This window comes from Mytilus californianus, unplaced genomic scaffold, assembly GCF_021869535.1.
Source record: "Mytilus californianus isolate M0D057914Y unplaced genomic scaffold, xbMytCali1.0.p SCAF_1, whole genome shotgun sequence".
In the NCBI taxonomy this organism is placed as follows: Eukaryota; Metazoa; Mollusca; class Bivalvia; order Mytilida; family Mytilidae; genus Mytilus; species Mytilus californianus.
Genome location: NW_026262581.1, coordinates 91,204,048 through 91,227,874, shown reverse-complemented (window position 1 = coordinate 91,227,874; position 23,827 = coordinate 91,204,048). Strand labels below are relative to the sequence as shown.

At 33.9% G+C, this 23,827-nt stretch overlaps 2 protein-coding genes across 2 annotated transcripts; both read left to right on the top strand.

Annotated features, from left to right (window-relative positions):
• Positions 1-1,106: 1,106 nt before the first annotated feature.
• On the top strand, positions 1,107-3,452 carry LOC127725965 (tigger transposable element-derived protein 1-like). Its single transcript, XM_052233271.1, has one exon. The coding sequence runs from the start codon at positions 1,561-1,563 to the stop codon at positions 3,355-3,357; it is 1,797 nt and encodes a 598-aa protein (XP_052089231.1). The 5' UTR covers positions 1,107-1,560; the 3' UTR covers positions 3,358-3,452.
• A 4,626-nt stretch (positions 3,453-8,078) lies between these two features.
• LOC127738357 (uncharacterized) lies at positions 8,079-10,925 on the top strand. Its single transcript, XM_052249567.1, has 5 exons — positions 8,079-8,562; positions 9,261-9,453; positions 9,724-9,827; positions 10,121-10,207; positions 10,854-10,925. The coding sequence occupies exons 1-5, from the start codon at positions 8,335-8,337 to the stop codon at positions 10,923-10,925; spliced, it is 684 nt and encodes a 227-aa protein (XP_052105527.1). The 5' UTR covers positions 8,079-8,334.
• Positions 10,926-23,827: the final 12,902 nt, after the last annotated feature.

Sequence of the window (23,827 nt, the reverse complement as noted above, 5' to 3'; positions counted from 1 at the left end):
ATAGCTTATGTCAACAAGTTTGAAACCCGGGAATTTTGAAAAAGATCTAAAGTCAACGTGTCAGTCTATACACAGTTATTCATGTAAGTATGGTAATTTATGTGTTGAAAAGCAATAGGCATTGTGTATTATATGCAAGGAAACATTTCTTTTAATTATTTTTACTGATTTGTCTAAATTTTGATTACAAAATAGGAAAAAGTAAGTGTCCGCATTTACAAATTACACTACCAAAAATAATATGATAGCCGAAATGCGGACACAAGATATTTTGAACACGTGTAGTGGTGCAATGTCAATACTATGATGTGGAAAATAAGCAAAATTCTCTTAGAATCTCCTAGTATTAATGCGAATCCTATACATTTATATCAATAAAGTGTTGATTTGGGTTTATTTGTTTTCCTTTCATTTTGCATATTACGAAATTCAATATAATGCGTTTACCAGTCTGATTTTCACTCCAGTTGCACCCATCTTCACTAGGTCAAAAACCGAAAAACATCTTTCTCAAAGCCGGGTTTTGAAGTCAATCTATTTCTCTCTCTTTACAGAATGTCTACATGTTTAGGACTTTTTGCAAGAGCAAATGGAATGAAATCAAATGTACCTAAAACCGTCGCCAAAATGAAATTGCAACAATGTCTCGTAGACGAGTGGCTATTTGACAATGATGCTGTTTGCTGTTTATTTATGAAATTATTATGTTTATCAAAACATGTATATGTATCAACACTACTATGTGAAATTATTGAAAGTGATAAGGAAAATGAATTCAGCAGCATTGTGTTTATTGCTAAAAAATTAAGTAAAAGAGGTAAAGAGTTGGACATTCTTACTGCAGAAGAGGCAGACGAACTCATTGATATCACGGATATTCTTTTGAAGAAATGATTTAATAAAACTTTTTTAAAATATGATAGAAATAAAATAACCATACATCGGTTTTAAAGATCTCTTTAGATTTTCTGCGAGCGTCCAACAGTAATGATATTGTACATCCAGTCGTCTGTCTGTCTGTCCGTCTGTCTAATGAAAAAAAAAATCCGGCAAATCGGAAAACAAACGTTAACTAGAAAACTGACAACGTCATGAAAGGCATCACCTGTCATTTTCAAAAAACGAAAAATCGGAAATGCTCCACATGAAAATCGGAATGGAGCTTCCTCCATTGGTATTAAATGTCATGTGTATCCATCTAGGCACATTTAAGATAAATTGGTGAATGAATCTCAGATTTTTGTCTCTTGTCTTGAAATTAAATCTATTACCGACTATCAGAAAGACAGACGAAAAGAAATCTATCGTACTTGCTGTCATTTTAAACAATGTAAATTGCTATCTATATCTGTATATACCTATCTTCTATATAAAAATAAGGAGATGAGGTATGATTGCCAATGAGACAACTATCCACCAAAGTTAAAATAAAGTGGATGTAAATAATTATAGGCAACCGTACAGTCTTCAACAATGAGAAAAACCCATACCGTATAGTAAATAGTCGGTTCCTATAACATTGAGCAAAATATTAATAAATCTTCTGATATTTTTTTCAGAATGTTAAGAGCAAAAAATAAATCACATATATTGAAATATAACCTGAAATCGCTCGAGAATGCTGTCGAGACCGTTAAGACAGGCCAAATGTCCGTGAGAAAGGCAGCGGAGCATTTCAACGTGCCTAAGTCAACCGTTGGGGATAGAGTTACCGGAAAAAGAAATATACAAGTTGGCAGGGGCCGCAAACCAGCCCTGCCCCTAGAATTGGAAAATTCAATAGTTAAATCTGTAAAACGGGCATCACAGTTAGGAGTTGGTATATCACGCAGGCAACTTCTTGTGAGAACTGGGACATTAGTTAAAAGGCTAAAGATCAAAACGCCTTTCAAAAACTCTATACCAGGAAAAGATTGGTGGCAGAATTTGAAAGAACGCCACAATGACCTAGTTATTAGAAAGCCTGAAAAAACAGGCTCCCTTAGATGCAGGATGATGAACAGACAGAAAGTAGAAGAGTATTTTCAGGAATTGGAGAAAATTCTGATTGAAAAGGATATTACAAATAAACCTAAAGTTATTTGGAACATGGACGAGACGGGTAAATCATTTGAGCATGACCCAGTTAAAGTATTGGCAGAGAAGGGTGCTAGAAATGTCCCAGGTCGCACTAGTGCTATGAGTACGCACGTAACAATCGTAGCTTGTGTGAACGCGGAGGGGCAGAAAATGAGTCCACTGTTAATTGTACAGGGCAAAACAGAGAGGTCTGTATTTGGATTTAATACCACAGAGGCCCCGAGTGGCACTATGTGGGATTATCAAGACAGTGGTTGGATGAACGACAGAATCGGTGAGAAATGGTTTAAGGACATTTTCCTGAAACAATGTGGAGGGGATCGACCCCAGCTGTTGATCCTCGACGGACACTCGTCACATGAATCACTGGCTTTGATCCAAGAAGGAATCAAGGAAGACATAGTAATTTTGTCTTTGCCACCACATACCACTCATTATTTACAACCACTGGATCGATCAGTATTTGGCCCATTCAATAAACAATATGATAGAGCCTGCTCGGAGTTCTTGCAGGAGAATATGCTCCACAAAATTGACAAATGGACATTCCCAAGTTTGTTTAAAACTGCATGGAATGAGGCTCTAAGCAAAGAAAACATCAAAAGTGGATTCAGAGCATGTGGTATATATCCCTTTAACACTCATGCCATACCGTCGGAGGCCTATCTCCCTAGTGAAGCATCGGAAAACAAAGATAAAGCCCCTACATCTGACCAATCATCTGACAAATCCAACGCCAACTGTAGTACCACAGCACAAGTGTATAGCGCAACAGCAATTCCAACGGCATCTGGCGATGAAATGGTATCAATTGAAAATAAAGGGCAAGCGTCAACCATGTCAGAAGCGGGTGATTTCATACAACCAGAAATTGATGACCCCGAAGCTTTACTTCAACTTATCTTGGATAACAAGATACATTTAGTCGGTACCGTGGATGATGATGGTACGATGGAATTGTCTGAGAGTTGGAACACCGAAGTACATTCGTTGTTTCTCCCATTTGAATCAAATGCCCAAGAAAATAACAAAGTCGCCCCAGAGACTAAAACAAAAAAGTCTAAAAACGTTTCAAAACAATCACACCGTCTTCTAACAAGTGAAGAAGTAGTAAAGGAAAAACTCTTAATGCAGCAAAAGAAAGAGGAAAGAGAAAAGAAAAAGGCAGAAAATAAACTTAAAAAAGTTGAGAGAGAAATGAAGAAAGCTGAAGTGGAGTCAAAAAAGGCTACTAAATGTAAAAGTAGAAAGGACAAAAAAGTGAAAACAGAAAATTAAGTGAGGTCTATTAATACAATTTTAAATTATTTGTATGGACATAAAAGCGAAATCAATCAGCGTTGTATGGACAAAATAAATTATCCCTGTGTTGACCGTTTGATACTTTTTTGGTCATATCAATTTTGGGTTTCTCTATGGACAATAAAAGACAGCACTGTATAATATATCATTGTCTCTGACTTGGTACAGACATTTTCAAAGACAAATAATGCATCGATATTTATATATATATATATAAAAGTACGTCTGAACCAGTGACAACTCTACGACGAATTATATACATATTTTGGCAAACCATTGCACAACAATCTTAAAGTCATCGTCCCATAATTTATCCGAAGTCCGTGTCTAACTCCACGTAAAACATGAAAGAGAAAAGACATCATAGTATGAGAAACAGCCTGAGGTACGACATATGTTCTTAATACACCATTTGAATATTTTTGATCTAAAAACGGCAAGTGAAAAAAATCAAAAAAACTGAAAATGAAAAACAAAAACCAAAAAAATTAGAAATAAAGATACAACAATCACAGTAATCTGAAAAAAAATTGAAATAATGAGCAATGAGGAGTAGCTCTACAACTTTCAATCCACAATCCATTGTACTCGCAGTACATGTCTTTATGAACGATATGTCTCTCCCTTCTGCAGCACTTGAGTACATTCTTCCATATTTGGTTCTGTAATTTTCTCATGTGAACGACATATACCTCACGTTTTCTTCCCTGCTTGGACAGATGAATATTGGTAATTAGGGCCCCGCCGAAGGCGGGTCGCCCTATATAGTGATCAGCCTGTCCGTCCGTAACAAATCGTGTCCGCTCTATATCTGGAGAACCGCTATGATTTCATACTTTATACTTGACATGTATATTAACCTACACCAGAGGATGTGTCATAATGTTTGTACAACTTCCTAGGTCAAAGGTCAAGGTTAAAAACTTTGGTTTCAGTTGACAACCCCATGTCCTATGGTAAAGATCGTGTCCCCTCTATATCTAAAGAACCGTTATGATTTCAAACTTTATACTTGACATGTATATTAACCAACATCAGATGGTATGTGATAATGTATGTACAACTTCCTTGGTCAAAGGTCAAGGTTAAAAACTTTGGTTTCAGATGACAACCCCATGTCCTTTGGTAAAGATACAATTTTTTTACCACACGTTATTCACAGTGGGGCCCACAGAGATGGCTCCCATCTCAACGATGTCTAGTTAATCATACTATGCACCTATCGTTAACCTGTTGTGTTTTAGACATTTTATTTAAGGCACCGAACTTGGTATGCATATTCTGCATACATTGGTATCCTGTCGCCAGCCGGTTAAAATCCGATGCCATTTTTGGTCAGATATAACGGGTATTATGTAGAAAAGTATATATATGTGTGACGAAATGCAACGAACACCAATAACGTATCATCATAAGTGACCATAATTTCCAGCACTACTTTTTTATTATGACCCGCCGTCTTTAGGCGGGTGCCCTATAGTTATCACTCTGTCTGTCTATCAATCCGTCCGTCTATACTTTCTATGCCGTAGGACTAAACTCAAGTTTGCTTTGGTAAATTGTAAAAGAATTTTAACACAACATTTAGTACCATTAGGAGATGCTCTCTTTCATTGTATTTTAATTTTCATTTTGAATATATTGGACTTAGGCCAGCCGGGCCCTTCATTGAGGAGTGCCACGGGTCAGTGTTCATAATACTGTCTTTTTTCATAATTCCCTGAAATTTCAAATATAAAAATCTAACACAAAGGCGCTTTATGCTATAGGACTACCTGATTTTTAAGTGATTGGGAATTGTAACGAATGCCAAGCGATTTGAAATTGACAATTATCACAAATATATCACGTATATATGTGCGTGCATGCATCCTGAAAAACAATATCACAATGGAATTTGTCAGTACAAAAACGTTTCTGCTTCTTATATCATTTTATAATTGCCGTGATATGAGATATTTAATGAACTTTTTTAATCTCATTTTTCTCACCTTTCCACGTGTATTACCGGTTCATGTGCGAAAACCATTCCCAGGCATGCTCTAAGATGCACTGAAATGGTATTAATGAAAGGTAATACTATATATATATACATAGTAGGCCCTAACTACGTTTTGAATAGCAAGAACAGATTGAAAATAAGTGTCCGCAATTTGACGATAAAGTGTCCGTATTTTAACTCCCTCTGTCCGCATTTATACGACTGGACATTTCCGCGGGTTTTAAGTGTTTCCAATCTACCAATCAAGAGAGGAGACCTGAAAACGCGGGAAATAGTTCATTTGATACCCCTCTATCTTCTCCTGTCAAGTGCAACCACCAGTATGTCCGCATTTGGCCTCTACGGTATCCAAACTTCCGGATTTGAAAAAGTGTCCGCAATTAGGCGAATTTCCCCTACCTTTGGCAGTTTTGGCTTTTGCAGGATTACTTCATCACAAATTTTTTTATAATATTGTAAACGATGAATGAGTTTTGGTTAAGGTTGTGTAAAGACAGTATACGATTTCCTTACCTTGTTTTAGTTAAGTCAAACAATTCACTGACTTATAGAGAATAATTAATCCAGTCAAATATTCACAGCTCGCCATTGCTTTTTCAAACAAACACACTAAATGTGTGTACATTGTGTAAAGATGCAAGTTGACATCGATGTGTAAGATAAAAAAACTACAATGTCAAAAAATGTCTTTCGTTTGGAATTTAGTTCGAACGGGGTTTCCTAAGGGGTGATAGAACGTTAGACTTGATTTTTGTTTTAACTTTGAGATACTTATTATTAATTTTTTATATAGTTTGTATATTCTTTGTTTATCTAGGAAAAAAAAGAAGAAAAAAATAACAGACAATTTCGCATAATTCTTAAACGACGATCAAAGGCATTACGTTATTTTTAAAAGACGGACAATTTATAACATGTTTAAGTATTATTTTCTTTGATAATAAGAACCATGCTTGAAAAATCGAAAGAAATCTATTTCTGACCCTAATGGCAAGTAAGAAACAGAAAAAAGAAAAAATTCCAAATTGGCGCCAAATTATTTTTTCCGCGAAATTAACGCAATTTCAGAATGGCGGGTTTTAATATCAGTCCCATTGTTGTCTTAAGAAAGTAGCAACAACGGTCGTTTCTAAGGGCTTGCTTTCCGACTGCATAGTCAGCTATAAAAGGCCCCGAAATGACAATGTAAAACAATTCAAACGAGAAAACTAACGGACATAGCCAGAAATTAGTAGTACTTTTGCTAATCAATATTCATAATATGTAAATGAGAATTGTACCACGTGATAATAGTTTGAACTGGACTGGCTTGATATCATTAAAATCTTTAAAACACGGTTATTATAAGTTGCCCGTCACAGAGTCCTTGTTTATAATCACTCTGATATTTCCGTAAAGTTGTCAGGCGGTCAAAATCAAAACAATGAACGCGAATTTAGTGAATTTTTCGTGTTTTCGTGAGTTTATTCTTCTTGAAATAGAGGCATTTTAACTTTACGTGGGAACCTAGAGTTCAACGACTACACATTCAAGGTTTGGACTTGCTTATTCTTTAGACATTCAAGTTTCAAGTTTCACCCCGGCAACCTGTATTTCTAATGACCTTGTTAGCCAATTTTCAACACGAAGTTTGCAAATTTGACGTTTCAGCCATTTTAGCCTGTATTTTATACTGCAATGTTAAAAGCCTCTCGCTTCGATTTTTAAAATAGCTCAGGAACCTTGATTTTTGCAACGCCAGTCATTATATTTCGTTTAAATGGTGTATATTGTTGTATATATTTATTTTCTGCCCCGGCAACCTGTCTATCACTTAAATCAAAGCTAAAACAGACATTTTTTTCTAAATTCCCTATCATTTCAATATAATTTCCGTGACCCGTATCCGATTTCTTTAGTATAATATTCAAATAAGCAAAGTGGCGTTGATTTCTGGATATGACTTATTTATATATGTAGGACTCAAATCTATGGCGGGTTCCAAATCTATGGCGGATTCCTAATCTATGGTAAATATGACGTAATGCCGTCTCAAATCTATGGCAGTTTTTGTTTTCTCCAAATCTATGGCAGATTTTGAAATTGCCTATTTTTCCGGGAAAAAGAGTTACATATAACGTCACAATCAAATAACGCCATATGACGTCGTCGCCGCCGCCGAATTTGAAGATGGCGGAACCCATGAACACCATTCCAGATAAAGGTTTTGTATTAGCAAAGGAAAAGAAGAAACCAGTTTCAAAGGACCCTAATCCAGAAGCGTTTTGGAGGGACTATGCAAAGGTAGTGTCCATTTGCAAATTAAAAGCAGAAAATCCAAAATGGGGATCCGCAAAAATAATCAAGTTTTGCAATGAACAGTTGAACGATAGAATGGTTAGAAAATATTTGGAAAATTATTTTTATGATTTGACTTCGAATCATTTGTATAAAAAAAGTGTTGACCTAGCTACTCCTCATAGGAAATGTCTTTCAAAGGAGGATTTAATTAATCTAGTAAAAAAGAATCATGCATTAGATCACAGAAAATCTCACAGCATTTATGAATCTATTCGAAGATTTGTTTTCCCAGTCGTTAGGGAAAACGTGAAGCTTTTATTTGATCTTTACGTGGACTGTGAACAATGTAAAAGTGCTATATCTCTACCAAAAACAGAAAGAACAAGACGCCCAATACCAGCAACTTAATCCAAATTCAAGATGGCAAATTGACCTAAAAAAGATGCCACCTCATAAAGGATATCAGTACATATGTAATATCGTTGATTGTTTTTCAAGATTTGCATTTGGCCAAGCATGCATGTAAAACTAAAAGTGCTACTGAAATAAGCAAAGTTGTACTCAGTTACATTTATCTATATGGAGCTCCACGTATTCTACAGTCAGACAATGGAAAAGAATTCCGGAACTCGCATCTTAAAGAAGTTGTAATACAATTTGACACAGTCCAAATGCATGGTAGACCATACCACCCACAAAGTCAGGGCAGAGTGGAACGTTTTAATCGCACACTGACTGAGTATTTTAGAATTAAAATGTCAGAACGTTCAGACTGGTCCGATCAACTTCCTGAATTTTATTACGCATATAACAACAGGCTAAACAAGGCCACACGTCCAAAGACTCCATATCAGCTATTTTTTAGTCGACCAAATTTTGCTGTGCCGCTTGATGATCAGGTATTTACTTTACTTCGTTAATTTTATATAAATTATTATTTCGGAAATTAAAAATTGAGTCTTTGTGTTATAAAAAAATCTTAGTAATTAGGTCATTTATAGTAGTATTCTTACTTTATGTTACAGCTATTCTGTGTCAATAAGTCGTCTAGGACCGTAGGATGTGTCAATAAGCTGGCTACGGCAGTATGCTGTGTCAATTAGCCGTCTAGATCCGTAGGCTATGTCAATGTGCCGTCTAGGGCCGTAGGCTGTCAATGTGCCGTTTAGGGCTGTTGGCTGTGTCAATGTGCATTCAAGTACCATAGAATGTGTCATGTGCACTATAGCGCCTTAGTTTGCAAATGTACTATTTTTAGCCGTAGGCTGTGTCAATGTTATGTCTCTTACCGTGACAATGTGCCGTCTAGTGACTTAAGTTGTAAGAATATGCAGTCTAGTCTGTGTAAATAAGCTATCCTGAGACGTGTCTTAAGAAAAATTTGATTAGGGTTATTATTCATATCAGTATTTGTTTTTTAACTTGCAGTTGAGATAGATTTTTACATTATAAATTTATTTAAAAATTATAACTTGCCGAATGTCAGGAAATAAAGACAAACCAACAAAACAACGGTTTTTTTCACACCAAAGAAATTGAAAATTATTTTTTATTATAAAAAGAGCATCTTCTTTTCAACATACCTTTGTATTTATAGGTACCTTATGCTTCTCTTACTAAAGAAGAACGAGACTTTTTAGAGCACGCCGAATTAGATGTTGATGAAAATGAGTCAGAGGAAGAACTCCCAGAAGTATCTGTTGATGTGCTACACTCATCCTTAACTGAGGCTTCAGGTGGAAACCAATTCGCCAGTACAAATCATAATGAAGAGGAACTCACTTTACATGGTAAGATTTAAACACATATGCATGAACTTTTTACTTAAAGCTATCGTCCTGAACATGCATGAAATATTTGCCACTGGACGTTAAGCAACCAACAAACAATCAATCATTATTTAAAACTAATAAAAGTACACAAATTTAAATTATAAATTTAATTCTAAAAATGAATACAATTACTTGTTTTACATGTGATAAAAATAAATGCAAATTTAACATATGCTTAGCTATATTTAACTGTAAATTAATTAATTAGTTTTTGTTTTTATTTTGCAGACCATGGCGTAAATGAAGAACATGGCAATTTACCTCCAGATTGTACCCAGGAAAATGATTTTGTAGTGCCCGAACCATCATTTTCACAAACTGTTATTTTGCAAGTAAGTATGTTAAGCCTTGTGCATTACTTTGTTTATAATTTTCAACACACGCCAAAAAAAGAAGAAGAAAGAAAACCAACACATTAGATCTTAAGAGTACGTACTTGTTCCTAACCAATACATAAATATCTTTTTTTTAAAATAGAAAAAACTATTGTTGTATGAGTTTCCGTATAACCTACAGATTAGACGAATATTTTTACATGTGTATTAATGTATTATTTGTTCAGTGAAATATTAAGTGATAAATTGTGCACAAAATAACACGAAATATTCTGTTTATTTTTTTGTAGGAAAATGTTAGTCCATACTACAAACAAATGTATCAGAGAAAGTTTTATAATGAGCAAAATAAAGAAAATGTACCAGTTCATCCACAGGTATGTGATTTTGTTGGGATTTGTCTTTAAATGTCCTATATTTTAAACTTTGTGCCTTAGTAGTTTGTTGCTCGTTATGTAAGCGTAATATGTAATAATTTTGTTTACATACTGTTGTATAGAATAGGTTTGTAACTGTATGATGTACTTTTTAAAATATTGTCCTATATAACATAAAATTTGATGCATTTGATAGAAATCTTTAAAAGTGTTGCGACTGCACGTATACATGTACATGTATAAGACTTTTAATAATGCTGAACCATTCAAATGCAAAATGTAAAAGTTGAATTTTAGTTTGCTTTGTACGGTTATTACTAGTATATCAACTTTATTTTAAAACTGCTACACTTTGCATATATTTTTTTAACCTAAAAATAAGTAAACCGCGTTGGTTTTCCCGTTTGATGGTTTTACACTAGTCATTTTTGGGGCCCTTTATAGCTTGCTGTTCGGTGTGAAAAACCGTACTGTAACCTATAATAGTTTAATTTTACAAATTGTGACTTGGATGGAGAGTTGCCTCATTGGCACTCATACCACATCTTCGTATATCTATCTAGATGTACTATTATTAATTTAGATTTGATTTCACTCAGCCAACATATACTTTTTGTTTATACTTATAGACTATTTTTTTTTGTAGAATGTAAATCAAAAACAGTTACCGGTATTTAACACTGGACTCACCGATTTTTATAAACAAATTCACCGGTAAACAATTTCAGCTTTTCCACTAGAGCAGTTTTCCGATGGTTTGAGGGAAGACATTACCTACTATCCGGAAGAGGGACAAAATGTGATGTACAGACCGAATCCTGCGATGAACAAAGGCACCGCAGTTTTCAGTACAGGATATTTCAGGAAAGGGGTCATAGACTCAATTTCAGCGTCTACTGCTGGAAAAGTGTATAAAGTGACAGATCAAATTACAGGATACAAATTTGATTTATATCGTCATCAAATTAAAAAGATGTGATCAGGAGAAAATAAATAGCATGTGAAGAGTCAAAGTGTTTATTTTTTTTACAAACAGAAACTGCTTTCTTGTTGTTTAATGACTTACTATTTGGTTAATGTGTCGGTTAAACATGACCATGCACAGAGTAGAAAATGCTTATGTTTACGGGACACATCATTTCAAGATCATGAAGTCTTTATTAAGCTTTTTAAATTGATCATTTATAAATTTGGTTACTGTCATGATGTGGTTTATAATTTATACAATATACAAAAGAAGTTGTGGTATGACATGTATGATTGCTATGAGACAAATCACCACAAGAGACCAAACACAGAAATTAACAACTATAGGTCACTGTTCCGCCTTCAACAAAGAGCAATGCCCATACTGCATAGTCAGCTATAACATGTTTATTTCACTAGTGTTTATACACACTCTTACGTTGTCATTTATCTCCATTTGTTTTAGACAAGTCATTGGTCGTATATACTGCATTGTTTTCCATTTGCACGACATTTGCCATAGATTTTAAATCAACAAAAATCCGCCATAGATTTGGAAATTACAAAATTTGCCATAGATTTGGGTTGTAAAAAATCTGCCATAGATTTGGGATGGCATGACGTCATAATTAGAAAATTTAAAAAACTTGCCATAGATTAGGAGTGTAAATTTTTTGCCATAGATTTGGGATGGCATGACGTCATATTTACCATAGATTAGGAATCCGCCATAGATTTGGAACCCACCATAGATTTGAGTCCTACATATATAAAAAAAAAATGAACGAAAAACAAAAACATAAAGAAACGACAACCACTGATTTACAGGCTCCTGACTTGGGACAGGCACATACATACATAATGTGGCGGGGTTAAACATGTTAGCGGGATCCCAACCCTCCCCTAACCTGGGACAGTGGTATAACAGTACAACATAAGAACGAACTATAAAATTTAAAAACAGATGTATATACTGGTTACCAATGTAGATGACAAATTGGTGTCATTCATAACAACGAAACAGAATTCACATGATATATGCGACCATTCTTAAATGAAATTAATATTACTTTAATATTACACTTTTTGAAACCATTTTTATCAATTTCCAATTTCCATTGTCTAAATTTATGTTTCATTGTTCATGTGTTGTTTCCGTATATTTTAGCCACTCGTCTTGAACCTTCCCATTTGATCCGATAACTCCCCATAAAGCAATCAAATTATATTTTCATTGCCATTCATAACTCTTAACAGACCAAATAACAGACCGGGTTTTATACATCCGACCCATTAACAGACCAGGTTTTTAATAAAAATACAGATTTTCGTGTAGATTTTTCACACAATGATATTAATATGGTTAACAAACATAATGCCTGTCTTTTTTCGATGTTCAAAATATTGCATGCAAGTAAATTCAGCCAAGTTGTCATTTTGTGTACATTTTGTGTGTGTAAAATGTGTATAAATGTATTGATGAGTAACCCGCCTTTTCATTTTATTGATTGTTTATCGAAGCTAGAAAAAAAATAATTACACCACTGGATTCAGTGCATGGAATTGTTTTGTCAGACATGAATAATTACTATACTATATAATAAAATATTTATTTTCGCGAACCATTTAGGTCACAGAAATTCCAAAAAATGGCATCAGTAAGGAGAGTTGTACAAATGATGTGAATACACAGAACCCGGATCCAAATTATCTTTTACTAAAAGTATTCATCATTTTCTGTTTTGTATGTACTAACAACATTTCATTTTTCTACAATTTCGATTAAAATATTATAAAATCTGCAGTTCAATAGGTCACATGCCCCAAATAAACATTCCCCGATTGGTCGAACTACTGTGGCCTCGGTGTAAAGCAACGCAAGCCTCGATGTAAAGATCACGCTTCCAAAAATAGAGGTATGTCCCAACTTAACATTCCCCGATTGGTTGAATTGTTGCTCGATGTAAAGCAACGGAAGCCTTGATGCAATGAAGAAAAGGGGATGACAGGATAAACGTAATCGTTATAAATTTTAACTTCATGGTTCTTATGCAAGCAAATTTAATAAACAATGATTTTATACAGTTGTGTTATTGTTTTCACCTTACATAGGGCTTTATTTCTGATCTTATTTCTGTGTACACAATTCTGAATCTACATATTTCACCTATATCAATATTAGGTAATCCGTTTGGACGATTCCATATACTATTATGTTTTAGGTTTTTTTTAGCTTCAGTGTTGAGTTGGTGTATAGTATTGAGGGCTGTCTGCGAGAAATAAATCCTTTTTTCTGATAGATTAACTAAATTCAAAACCAATATAAAAATAGTTAACACATATATTTTATTTAACTAAGTAAATTGATCGGAAATTGTGAATGATACATAAACCTAAAATTCGTTTTGGTCTATCGCAGTGATGACATTTGCGCGGGAATTTAGTCCATTGATATCGTAATATAATTTACTTTGGATTATAATTATCTTTAGATGTAATGTTACAGGATTTAATGTGAAATTATTTGTCTCTTATTTTATAGTACACGAGTTTGACGTCAGGTTTGTACACATGAAGTCTCTAGTCTAAAAAAAAGCCAGTGACAGAACGATAAACAGCTAGATAAGCAACTGTCTAGGGCCAAGTAATGGAGGTGAAAAAGCCAGTATTACGCAGAACGATAAACAGTTACATAGACGGATCCAGGGGTGGGGAAAATTTGGTTGATTTTATAGGGAAGCAGGGGCGGATCCAGCCATTTTATAAAAGGGGGGTTCCCAACTCAGGACAAAGGGTGGGGGGGGGGGGATGTTCCAACTATGTGTCCCCATTCAAATGCATTGATCGTCCAAAAAAAGGGGGGTTCCAACCCTTGGAACCCTCCCCGGATCCGCCACTGGGGAAGCATGACGGGAGTGGGCAACCCATAGGTCAGTCAGCGGCCACACCCTTTTATGAAAAGTTATGGATCCGCCACTGAGATTTATATAAGCAGGTTTTCTTTATGTAGATACCTTAAAATATCACCAACTGTGACTGAGTACACAATTTGATTCATATTAGCTCATTAGCTGGGCTCACTCGCTAAAAAGGTTCATTGCGGGCCTGCTCACTGGCTAACATTTTACGATATTCATGACTCATGTAGAAAAGCCGATAATCTATACATGTGTGTGTGAGGAGTAGTAATCAAGCTTGCTTTCGTCTGTAAAAACTGTCTTAGGCCAAGTTAGGAAGGTGAAAAAGCCAGAAATAGAACGATAAACAGATGATCAGGTTTTCTTCATATAGATCCCTTAAAATATCCCCCACTGAGGACACAATTTGATTCATTTTAGCTCATTAGCTGCGCTCACTCGCCATAATAGGTTCATTGTGGCTTACTGGCTAATATGTAGAAAAGCTGATAACCTATACATACATGTACATGTATATGGTCAGATCATATGTTTTCGTACGTCATATGAATTTGTACTATGCATGCCTTTTCAATGGAAATTGTGACAACAGTATGCATTCTTAATAGCACGAAAAACGATGAGAAGAGGATACATATGTCAACCAAAATTTTTCAGCAACGTCAAAATATGTGAGGACACCCTATCAAGATCTATCAAGCTTGCGTTCATGTTGCGTTAAAACTGTTTTTGGAAGGTGAAAAATACCAACAATCTAACAATAAATAGATAATCGATATTGTAAAATATCAATGTGTTGAAAAGCCAATGATCTACATATATACTTAAATATGTCAACCATAAAATAAAACTGATTTATTTACACCACAACTGTTGAAAAAACCTTTATGTTTATATAACTTATCTCATTCTAGTCCATTCAACTGACAGAATCGGTGTGCATTTCATGAACTCTTTAATAACAAGAATCATCATGGACTATTCTTTATAGCAATATCTGTTAGCCATTTAGGGGTCTTTTGCATTCAAAGTTTAGTTTTAGTGGGTTTATTTTGTGAAAAAGAACTCAATTTCCAGATCAAAGTTAACATTTTCTATATATTTTGCTGTGTCAAAATGACCTAATAAATATAAAGGACAGTACCCATATAGACCTAAAAATGGTATATCACATTCTACACATGACATTTTAGAAGAAAAGATTGCCATTGGAGTATATAAATTTTGAATCTGTGTTTATATAATTAAAATACGATAATAAAATTCATGTCTTTTTCAGGACTTCTGATCCAACCATGTAGTATGGCATGTTTGTGAGATATGGTTTTGGTGGATAGGATGTTCATGAAGGACCTGTAGTACAAAGTATATCACTGGATTGAGCTCTTTGTCTAAGTGTATTATTAAAGTGCTTTGCTTTGAGCTCAGTTCATTGTTATGCAATTCATTCTTTGTGAAATAAAGATTTGACAGACAACTCTCATGTACAAGGATTTGTCAGGGTAGTATCCATTCTATGTACAATGTAAGTAATAAGGAGATAAAAGCATTTTATTATGATTTGAACCAAACATTTTTTGTCCATTAACCAAATTTAAAAAAAAAGAACAAATTTACCCGACAATGCTACACTCGCTACTAGCAATATGATGCTAGGTTGTTTTAATACATCTGTACTGCCTACTGATGACTCGGTCCTGAGTGTAAATGGTCATTCAGTATGTTAAAAAAAAAAGACCAAAATTTATAAGGCCTATCTGGCCTAATTGATTTCTAAAACTATAGTTCATTGTACATGTTCAACATTTTTCATTCATTTGTTTATTTCTTAATTTGTGTGAATTAACATTGTTACAGTAAATGTTAATTACTACACTTTCATACCACAACAAATACTGTATTGGTATCACTTATATTTGTATCCATGTAACAAAAAAAAATGAAAAGAGAATAATTTTGCAATACCTTTTTCATATTGAATACTATAACTTTTTTGATATTTAGACATATTAAGTAGATTTTCATAATACCCACTTGACATGCTTGAAATTCTATCAGATTACTTTTAGAGCAGTTATAGGTCTTTGAAGCATGCTCACAAAGGTTTTTTTGTTGATATCATTTTCATATTGGTCAAAACTTTTTTTCTGCTTCGGCCAGCTTTGGAGGAGATGTTATCAAAGAATTGATAAAAACAACACAGAAGTTTACTTTCTAGCTCATCTAGCCCCAAGCATCATGTCAGGCATTGTCATTACTAAAAACCAATAAATGTCTTCTAATCTGAGAAACAATTTCGACATTTTAACAAAATATTTTACTAATGATACTGAAAATCCACCACAAAGTAATATAAATAGAACTATACAAATAGTGAGCAAATACATATAAAAAAGATGTGGTATGATTGCCAATGAGACAATTCTCCACAACAGACCAAAATGACACAGAAATTAACAACTACGGGTCACCGTACAGCCTTCAACAATGAGCAAAGCCCATAACGCATAGTCATTTATGTTATTTATGTACAGAAAATAAACGAAAAACAAATATTATGTAACACATAGACAAACGACAACCACTGAATTACAGCCTCCTGATATCATGTTCTCAGATATAATCTCCCATTTAAAAAAAAATCACATGAAAAAATGAACCTATTATGTGTTGCTCTCCTAGCTACAAAACGTATCCAAAATCAAAGATTTCGAAAATATTCTATCATAATCATTTGGTAATTAATGCAATTAGTGTCTCTTCCAAGCCCGTCTTGAACATAAAATTTAAATATTAAATAAACAACACTCCTCATGCTCAGGTTGGTTGTCATCGTGCAACACAGTTAAAAACACCATACAGGAAAAACATAGAACTCCTTTTGTCATATAAAACACTGTCAAACATCCAAACATACTATCCACATTCATCTGTGTCCACACTTGTATATATATAATATATATATATCATTTATACATTTCACAGCATTGACCTATTATTGGGATCTTTAAACATTTTTATTTATGTAAAAGGATATAAATTGTGCATTCGTGTGTGTATGTGTAAAGTTAAAACACCATTAATCTTAAATAAGTCTTTGTTAAGAAATTAAGGCTTAATTGCATCATAGTTAAGCAAATAGAATGTCGGGCTTTTAAGGTGTGACGATATTTTAGGGACAAATACATCCTTTAAATCTGAATAGAGAATGGAAACGGGAAATGTGTCAAAGAGACAACAACCAGACCAAAGGGCAGAAAACAGTCCAAGGCCACCAATAGGTCTTGAACGCAGCAAGAAAATCCCGCACTCAGAGGAGGGCTTCAGCTGGCTCCTATACAATAATGTCATTATTTTTTCAGTTCAGATTTTAATATCAGCGTGCTATGAAAATACAGGTGATTTTACATAGAAAACACAATTAAAAAAATTAAAACAATTAAAACAAAAGAAATGTTTATTGTAAAGGTAATAATTATATACTGCGTTTGGAGAATCACTAAAAAAAATTATAAATACAAAATATTAAATCAACTTGAGCATATTAAATCTAATAACACAGCACTGGTAAACTCAGATTTTATAGTAAAACTTGCTTATCATTTGACTTAAAAGCTTACCTACGATTTTATATACCAAAATATGAGAGATCACTTCTCACAAAAATAAGAATAAGTGCACATTCACTTCTTATTGAAACGGGGTGATACAGTTTACCAAAAACTTTAGCAACTGCAAGATTCTGCAAATTTTGCTGAGATAAAGCAGAAGATGGTGTGCACTTCCTTTTATAATGTCCCCTATATAAAAACCTTCGAGAGAAGTTTAGTATTTTCAAAAATTTGGTTAAAGATGATGTTATCAAATCAGTAATATATTTAATTAATCCAAATAAGTTGGCTAATGTCAAACAAATTTGTAAATATATGAGACAAGCCTTTGAAGTTCATAACAATGCTTAGTGTCAGTTGGTCTACGATAAGTAATGGAAGTACTATACAAAAAATAGACTTGTAGTTATATATATATACAGCATATTATTAAATTTCTCTTGTTATGCATTATGTTTTATTTACATTATTTGTCATGTTGTATATGTCATGTATGTTGTACACTTGGATTACGCAATGTGATATTTTATTATATGTGCTTTATCCAATAAAATATTTGCTTTGATTTGAAATAACCAACTGAACCTGCCACTAGTCTAAATGCCACATGTTAAGATAGTCGGTAAGATAAATTCGTTACACAGTGTGCTAGTGACCTAATACGATATATATCGTATTAGGTCGAACATAGCTCTCACCCCATATGGAATTTACTGACCTCATATATATCGTATTAGGTCCCTAGCTACTGTGTAACTAATAGAGATTTACAATAAATGTATGACTCCGAATATGAGTCAGAGTTAGACAGTTTTAATGACGGGGGCGATCTCAAAATGATAAAATTATTCTAAACATTGTTCTTTAATCATTATAGTATTACTTGAAAAGTTGTTTTCGGCGATAACAAAACAATGACTACCACAAACTTTAACTATGGTTTTATGTGTGTGACGAGGAAGCCTTCAACAAGTTTCAATAACTTTGTAACATTTCAATTCGCCAATTAAATGTTAAACGGAAACTCGGTATTCTGCAATGAGTCTGTTAATTGAGCCTTCCACAATTTCTTTTTTTTTGGTGTTCCGGCTTTCTGGATACCTGCTGTCTGGTGTATGTCGTGTATGGCTGATGAAATAATTCAACATTTTCTCTTGACGAGGATCAGGAGCCACCTTCTCCTGTATGAGCAGTAGAGGAACGTGAACTTAAAAAAGGATACTGGGCCTGACGATATGGAGAAATAAATGCAGGCGATGCTACAGCGAAAGCTGAAGAAATTGCCACAGATAATGCCACAGCCAGAATTGCTGATAATTTATATGATGCTCTTGTAAATCTTGAAGCTACAAGAACCCCCTCCCCCCAAAAAAAAAACCACACACACAAAAACGAAAAAACAACCAAGGAATATTTAATGCAATTGATTCGTGTGCCTATCCCAAGTCAGGAGCCTATAGCTTAGTTGTTGTCGTTGGTTCATGCCTCGACTCATATTTGATATTTTGTAAATTATTTTGTTATGTATAATTAGGCCGTTAGTTTTTTCGTTTGAATTGTTTCTTACACTTTTCACGTCGGGCCTTTTATAGACGACTTTTAATACAGTATCGGGTTTTGTCATTGTTGAAGGCCTTAATTACGGTTGCCTATAATTTCTTACATCCACTTCATATTTGAACTCCGGTGGATAGTTGCCTCATTAGCAATCATACATCTCTTCGTTTTTATATTATATACCCGACTTTTAAACTCGTGTTTTCCTGAACCGAGTCCTGAACAGGCATGACATATTTGTCACTGGGCGTTAAAAATTAGCAACAAACAATCAATCAATTTAAACTTGTGTTAAATAAGAAGAAAAACCATTTGATATTTATTCATTTATTGGGGTGGGGGACAGGAGGATTTCATATATGAATATGGTTGCCTGGTAAGAGCTGAAAAATAGGCATAATTAGCGACAGATTAAAAAAGTTAATAATGCCCTCTTCCCTTCCCCATCCTTCATCTATAAATTTAAACTGACCACCACGGAAAAGCCCAACTTAGTGTTGAAAGTAGCGTTTAACACCAATCAATCAAAATCCCTTCCCTAGAATATCAAATAGTCGTCCCTGAACTGTTATTGTCCGTGTAGTTCTTATATTTATCTAGCTTATCGTCCTACAGGGATGTCCTACTAAGACTGTCATACCATAAAAACGTTTATAACACAGCTCACATTCTAATATATCTGCATTCATAAATTTATTAATGTCATTTAGACTAAACGACGCCATGTTTGTTATGTGCCTCTGCCGTCTAAACTACCTATCAAAAAAGCAGAGGTGGAAGATAGCCAGAAGATCTTCCCTATTCAAAAAAAAAGAAGTGGACCTCTTCTGGCTCACTACCGAAGAACAAAAAAACACGCCCCCGGTGTTAATGAAATTGACAACTTTGTGAAATGTGGAAGGCACTCGAAGGGGGTTTTGGTTTAACAAAAAATGAAAATGTATTTTATAATCATTAGAGAAACAGATTCTTACATAGTTTCTCGTGAATTATCGGATTTATCCAATCTCGATAGTTAAATTATAAATTTTAAAGTCCTCGCCAAGGCTCAGACTTTAAAATTGATGATTTAACTATCTTGATTGGATAAATCCGATAATCCACTGGTATCAATGTAAGAATCTATATATATATATATATATAGGTGGCACATTCTCTTCGGACATTATCACGGTATTTCAATTCATGACATCGTTCTGAACATGCATGAAATATTTGCCACTGTACATTAAGCAACTAATAATCAATCAATGCAATCAATTCATGACGAAATAGACCAAGTTGCCTTAATTTCCCTTCACAAGGTTTCATAGTACACACTGTTTTATGTACAAAGCAATTAAAATTGAGAATGGAAATGGTGAATGTGTCAAAGAGACAACAAACCGACCATAGAACAGACAACAGCAGAAGGTCACCAACAGGTCTTCAATGCAGCGAGAAATTCCCGCACCCGGAGGCGTCCTTCAGCTGACCCATAAACAAATATATATACTAGTTCAGTGATAACGAACGCCATACTAAACTCCAAATTGTACACAAGAAACTAAAATTAAAAATAATACAAGACTAACAAAGGCTATAGGCTCCTGACTTGGGACAGGCGCAAAAATGCGGCGGGGTTAAACATGTTTATGAGATCTCAACCCTCCCCCTATACCTCTAGCCAATGTAGAAAAGTAAACGCATAACAATACGCACATTAAAATTCAGTTCAAGAGAAGTCCGAGTCTGATGTCAGAAGATGTAACCAAAGAAAATAAACAAAATGACAATAATACATAAATAACAACAGACTACTAGCAGTTAACTGACATGCCAGCTCCAGACTTCAATTAAAGCAATTGCATGGATGATAAATTATCACAATTTTAAGATGGCGTTGTTCTCTAATCAAGGTATAAAGAACCATATTTGTTACACTTTATTTAAACGAAAGAAACTTGCAATCGTCAAAAACATTTTTTTTGATCCAAAGAATTTAATAGCAGGATATTTAAAAATCAATGTGAAAACTAATTACAAACTATTTGATTTAATTTGGAGCACAGCATTTTATTTCAAAATAGCCAGTGGCAGTTTTTGTTTTAATATCTTGATTACGATACAATGGAATCTTACCCTTGTGGTCATTCATGCGTAGTTACTTAGTACATGGAAAAAGTATGTACTATGACAATTAGAAGGCAAATTCAAGCAATTTGATTGGACGAGAAGTTGTAAGTATGTGCTAACTCAGACTCCGAGTCTGACAGTTATTGTAAATCTCTAATAGTATCGGTGCGTTTTGTTAAGATAATATATCGTTCGTTGGAAAAATATCGAAAAAAACATGTTTTGAATTGTAGGTTTCCCATACATTTTGCAAACATATATGTAAATACATTCATTATATTATTTTTTTAACTTTTAACGGATTTCATGGATTTGTATAGCAAAAAAGAACAGCTGTGAACAAGGTTTCCAGTTGAATGAAATAATTTAATTTCTCTGCATAAGTAGTTCAATGTCCGTATTCTTGGTACAATGTTGTTATTACTGGTGCATTAAGGTTAATGCACCCTTTTGTTGTTTCAATGCTAAACATATGAAAATTTTTTAACAAACCCACAGGCTTTTCTCTTGAACTCTTATATTTGACAATTATGTACTTAACAGATAGTGGATAACTGCATGCGGTGCTATCAATGATTTCCCTAAAGCAAGTTTTTTAAATAAAGAAATAAGCTAAAACAAGTACAAATCAAATCAAATCAAATCAAATATTTTATTATTCCAATCATGGTCCCACAGGGGACATTTACAATTAACAATTATAAATAGATATGACAATATAAGCAACAAACATGAGACATTGTACAGCATATAATGTGACAGATATTATAATAGACATATGAAAATAACATTAATATAACAATACATTATAAGTACATTTGAATATTTTTTCCCTTTATTATTTCTATGTACAGAAGTGCACTTCGTGTTTACATCAGCACAATTATCATTTAAGATTTATAAGGTTAAGATATATATAGTTTGTTCATCTGCAGGAGACACCAAGGGACGATGCTTATGGATATGCTAATGTAATAGCTCGTGTCAAAAGCAGATTAACAAGTAAATCATATAACAAAATCATAAAAAAATTGAACATACTTAACATACTTAAATTATTATCTGTAAAGATTGATATTTGTTCATCTGCAGGAGACACCAAGGGACGGTGCTCTAGGATATAATGTTGATTGCGATAGGCAGTAACAGCAATCATCCCCGTGTCAGAAGAAGAGGAACAAAATAAATAGAGAAATTGAATCTGGTCAATTTACAAATAAATAAATAAATAGCAACAATTGCTAATTATGTGAAACATGTCATATAAATCTGCTATTTGCAGTGTTTATTCAGGAATATATACAACTCTTTTAACACAGTAGAGTTCTCACAAGATAGCAGCCATAGTAATTTCTCTTGGAAATTTAAGTTAATAAAATTAGGACATGATTCCGAAATAATGTGATATAAGTGTTGCATGTCTTCGGTATATTTTGTAAATTAAAAGAGAAAATGAACTTCATCTTCAATACTACACGAGTTACACTGCTGACATAGTCTAAGGAGTGGAGAAGTACCCTGGTATCGTCCTATTTCAATCTGCAAATGGTGAGATGACAGCCTTAATTTTGTTCTCCTAAGCTCAAAATTGCTTTTTAAAACACCTAGGATAAATTTACTGTGTAGTTTTTCATAAGTCAAATTCAAATAAATTTTATCTAATGTTACCTGGTTTTCAGATCTAAGTTTTGCTACAAAGGTATTAAATGAGCTCAAAATTTCACTTCCATAAAGAAGAATAGGATTAATAGTATGATCAAAAACATGTATACTAGTTTTTATTATAAAAAATATATTTAAAAAGTTATACAATGAAACATACTGAACTTGCAAGTATTTTCTCGATAACACCTGATTAACAGACTTTAGCCAACCCAATTAACAGACCAACCGCCGATATAGCCGCATACTCAATATAGATTAACCGACCAATCTCTCGGTTAGCCGAGTGACGGCCGTGTGCTTGAAATTGAGGAATTTAACATAGAAAGCAATGGGGCCATGAATTAGTGGTGTACTTCCTAACAGTGTTATTTTACGTTTATGTCAATTGCATTTTTGAAATTATTACGTTACGTCAACATATTTTATAACACGGCCAAACGATAAGTTGTTGATGTTTTAGCAAGACCTGCTTTTAGAAATAGAAACCGTGATATTAAACTTATTAAAAAATGTTACTAGTCAACTTTATTAAATCTTTGTCCGATTGTGACGAAGGTGAAATATTATCTTTAATTGCAAAATTTATACGAAAGAGTGTGTTACAAGGATTTATTGTATGCCCTCTAGTATGATGTTACTGACAATGGTTTGTATGCGGATTGAACAACCTTAATGGGTTTGCCCTAGAGCTAGATTTTTTGTTACATGCATTTTGCGAACTCTGAAATCCTACAATGAGGTTATTACTGTCTATAAGAAGACTTACCCCCGATTGTAGGATATATAGA

Excerpts from the sequence above, each read along its gene's own strand:
- LOC127725965 (XM_052233271.1), top strand. The coding sequence starts at position 1,561 with ATGTTAAGAGCAAAAAATAAATCACATATATTGAAATATAACCTGAAA.
- LOC127738357 (XM_052249567.1), top strand. The coding sequence starts at position 8,335 with ATGCATGGTAGACCATACCACCCACAAAGTCAGGGCAGAGTGGAACGT. Across the intron at positions 8,563-9,260 it reads CTGTGCCGCTTGATGATCAG|GTACCTTATGCTTCTCTTAC; the intron begins GTATTTACTTTA and ends TTGTATTTATAG. Across the intron at positions 9,454-9,723 it reads AGAGGAACTCACTTTACATG|ACCATGGCGTAAATGAAGAA; the intron begins GTAAGATTTAAA and ends TTTATTTTGCAG.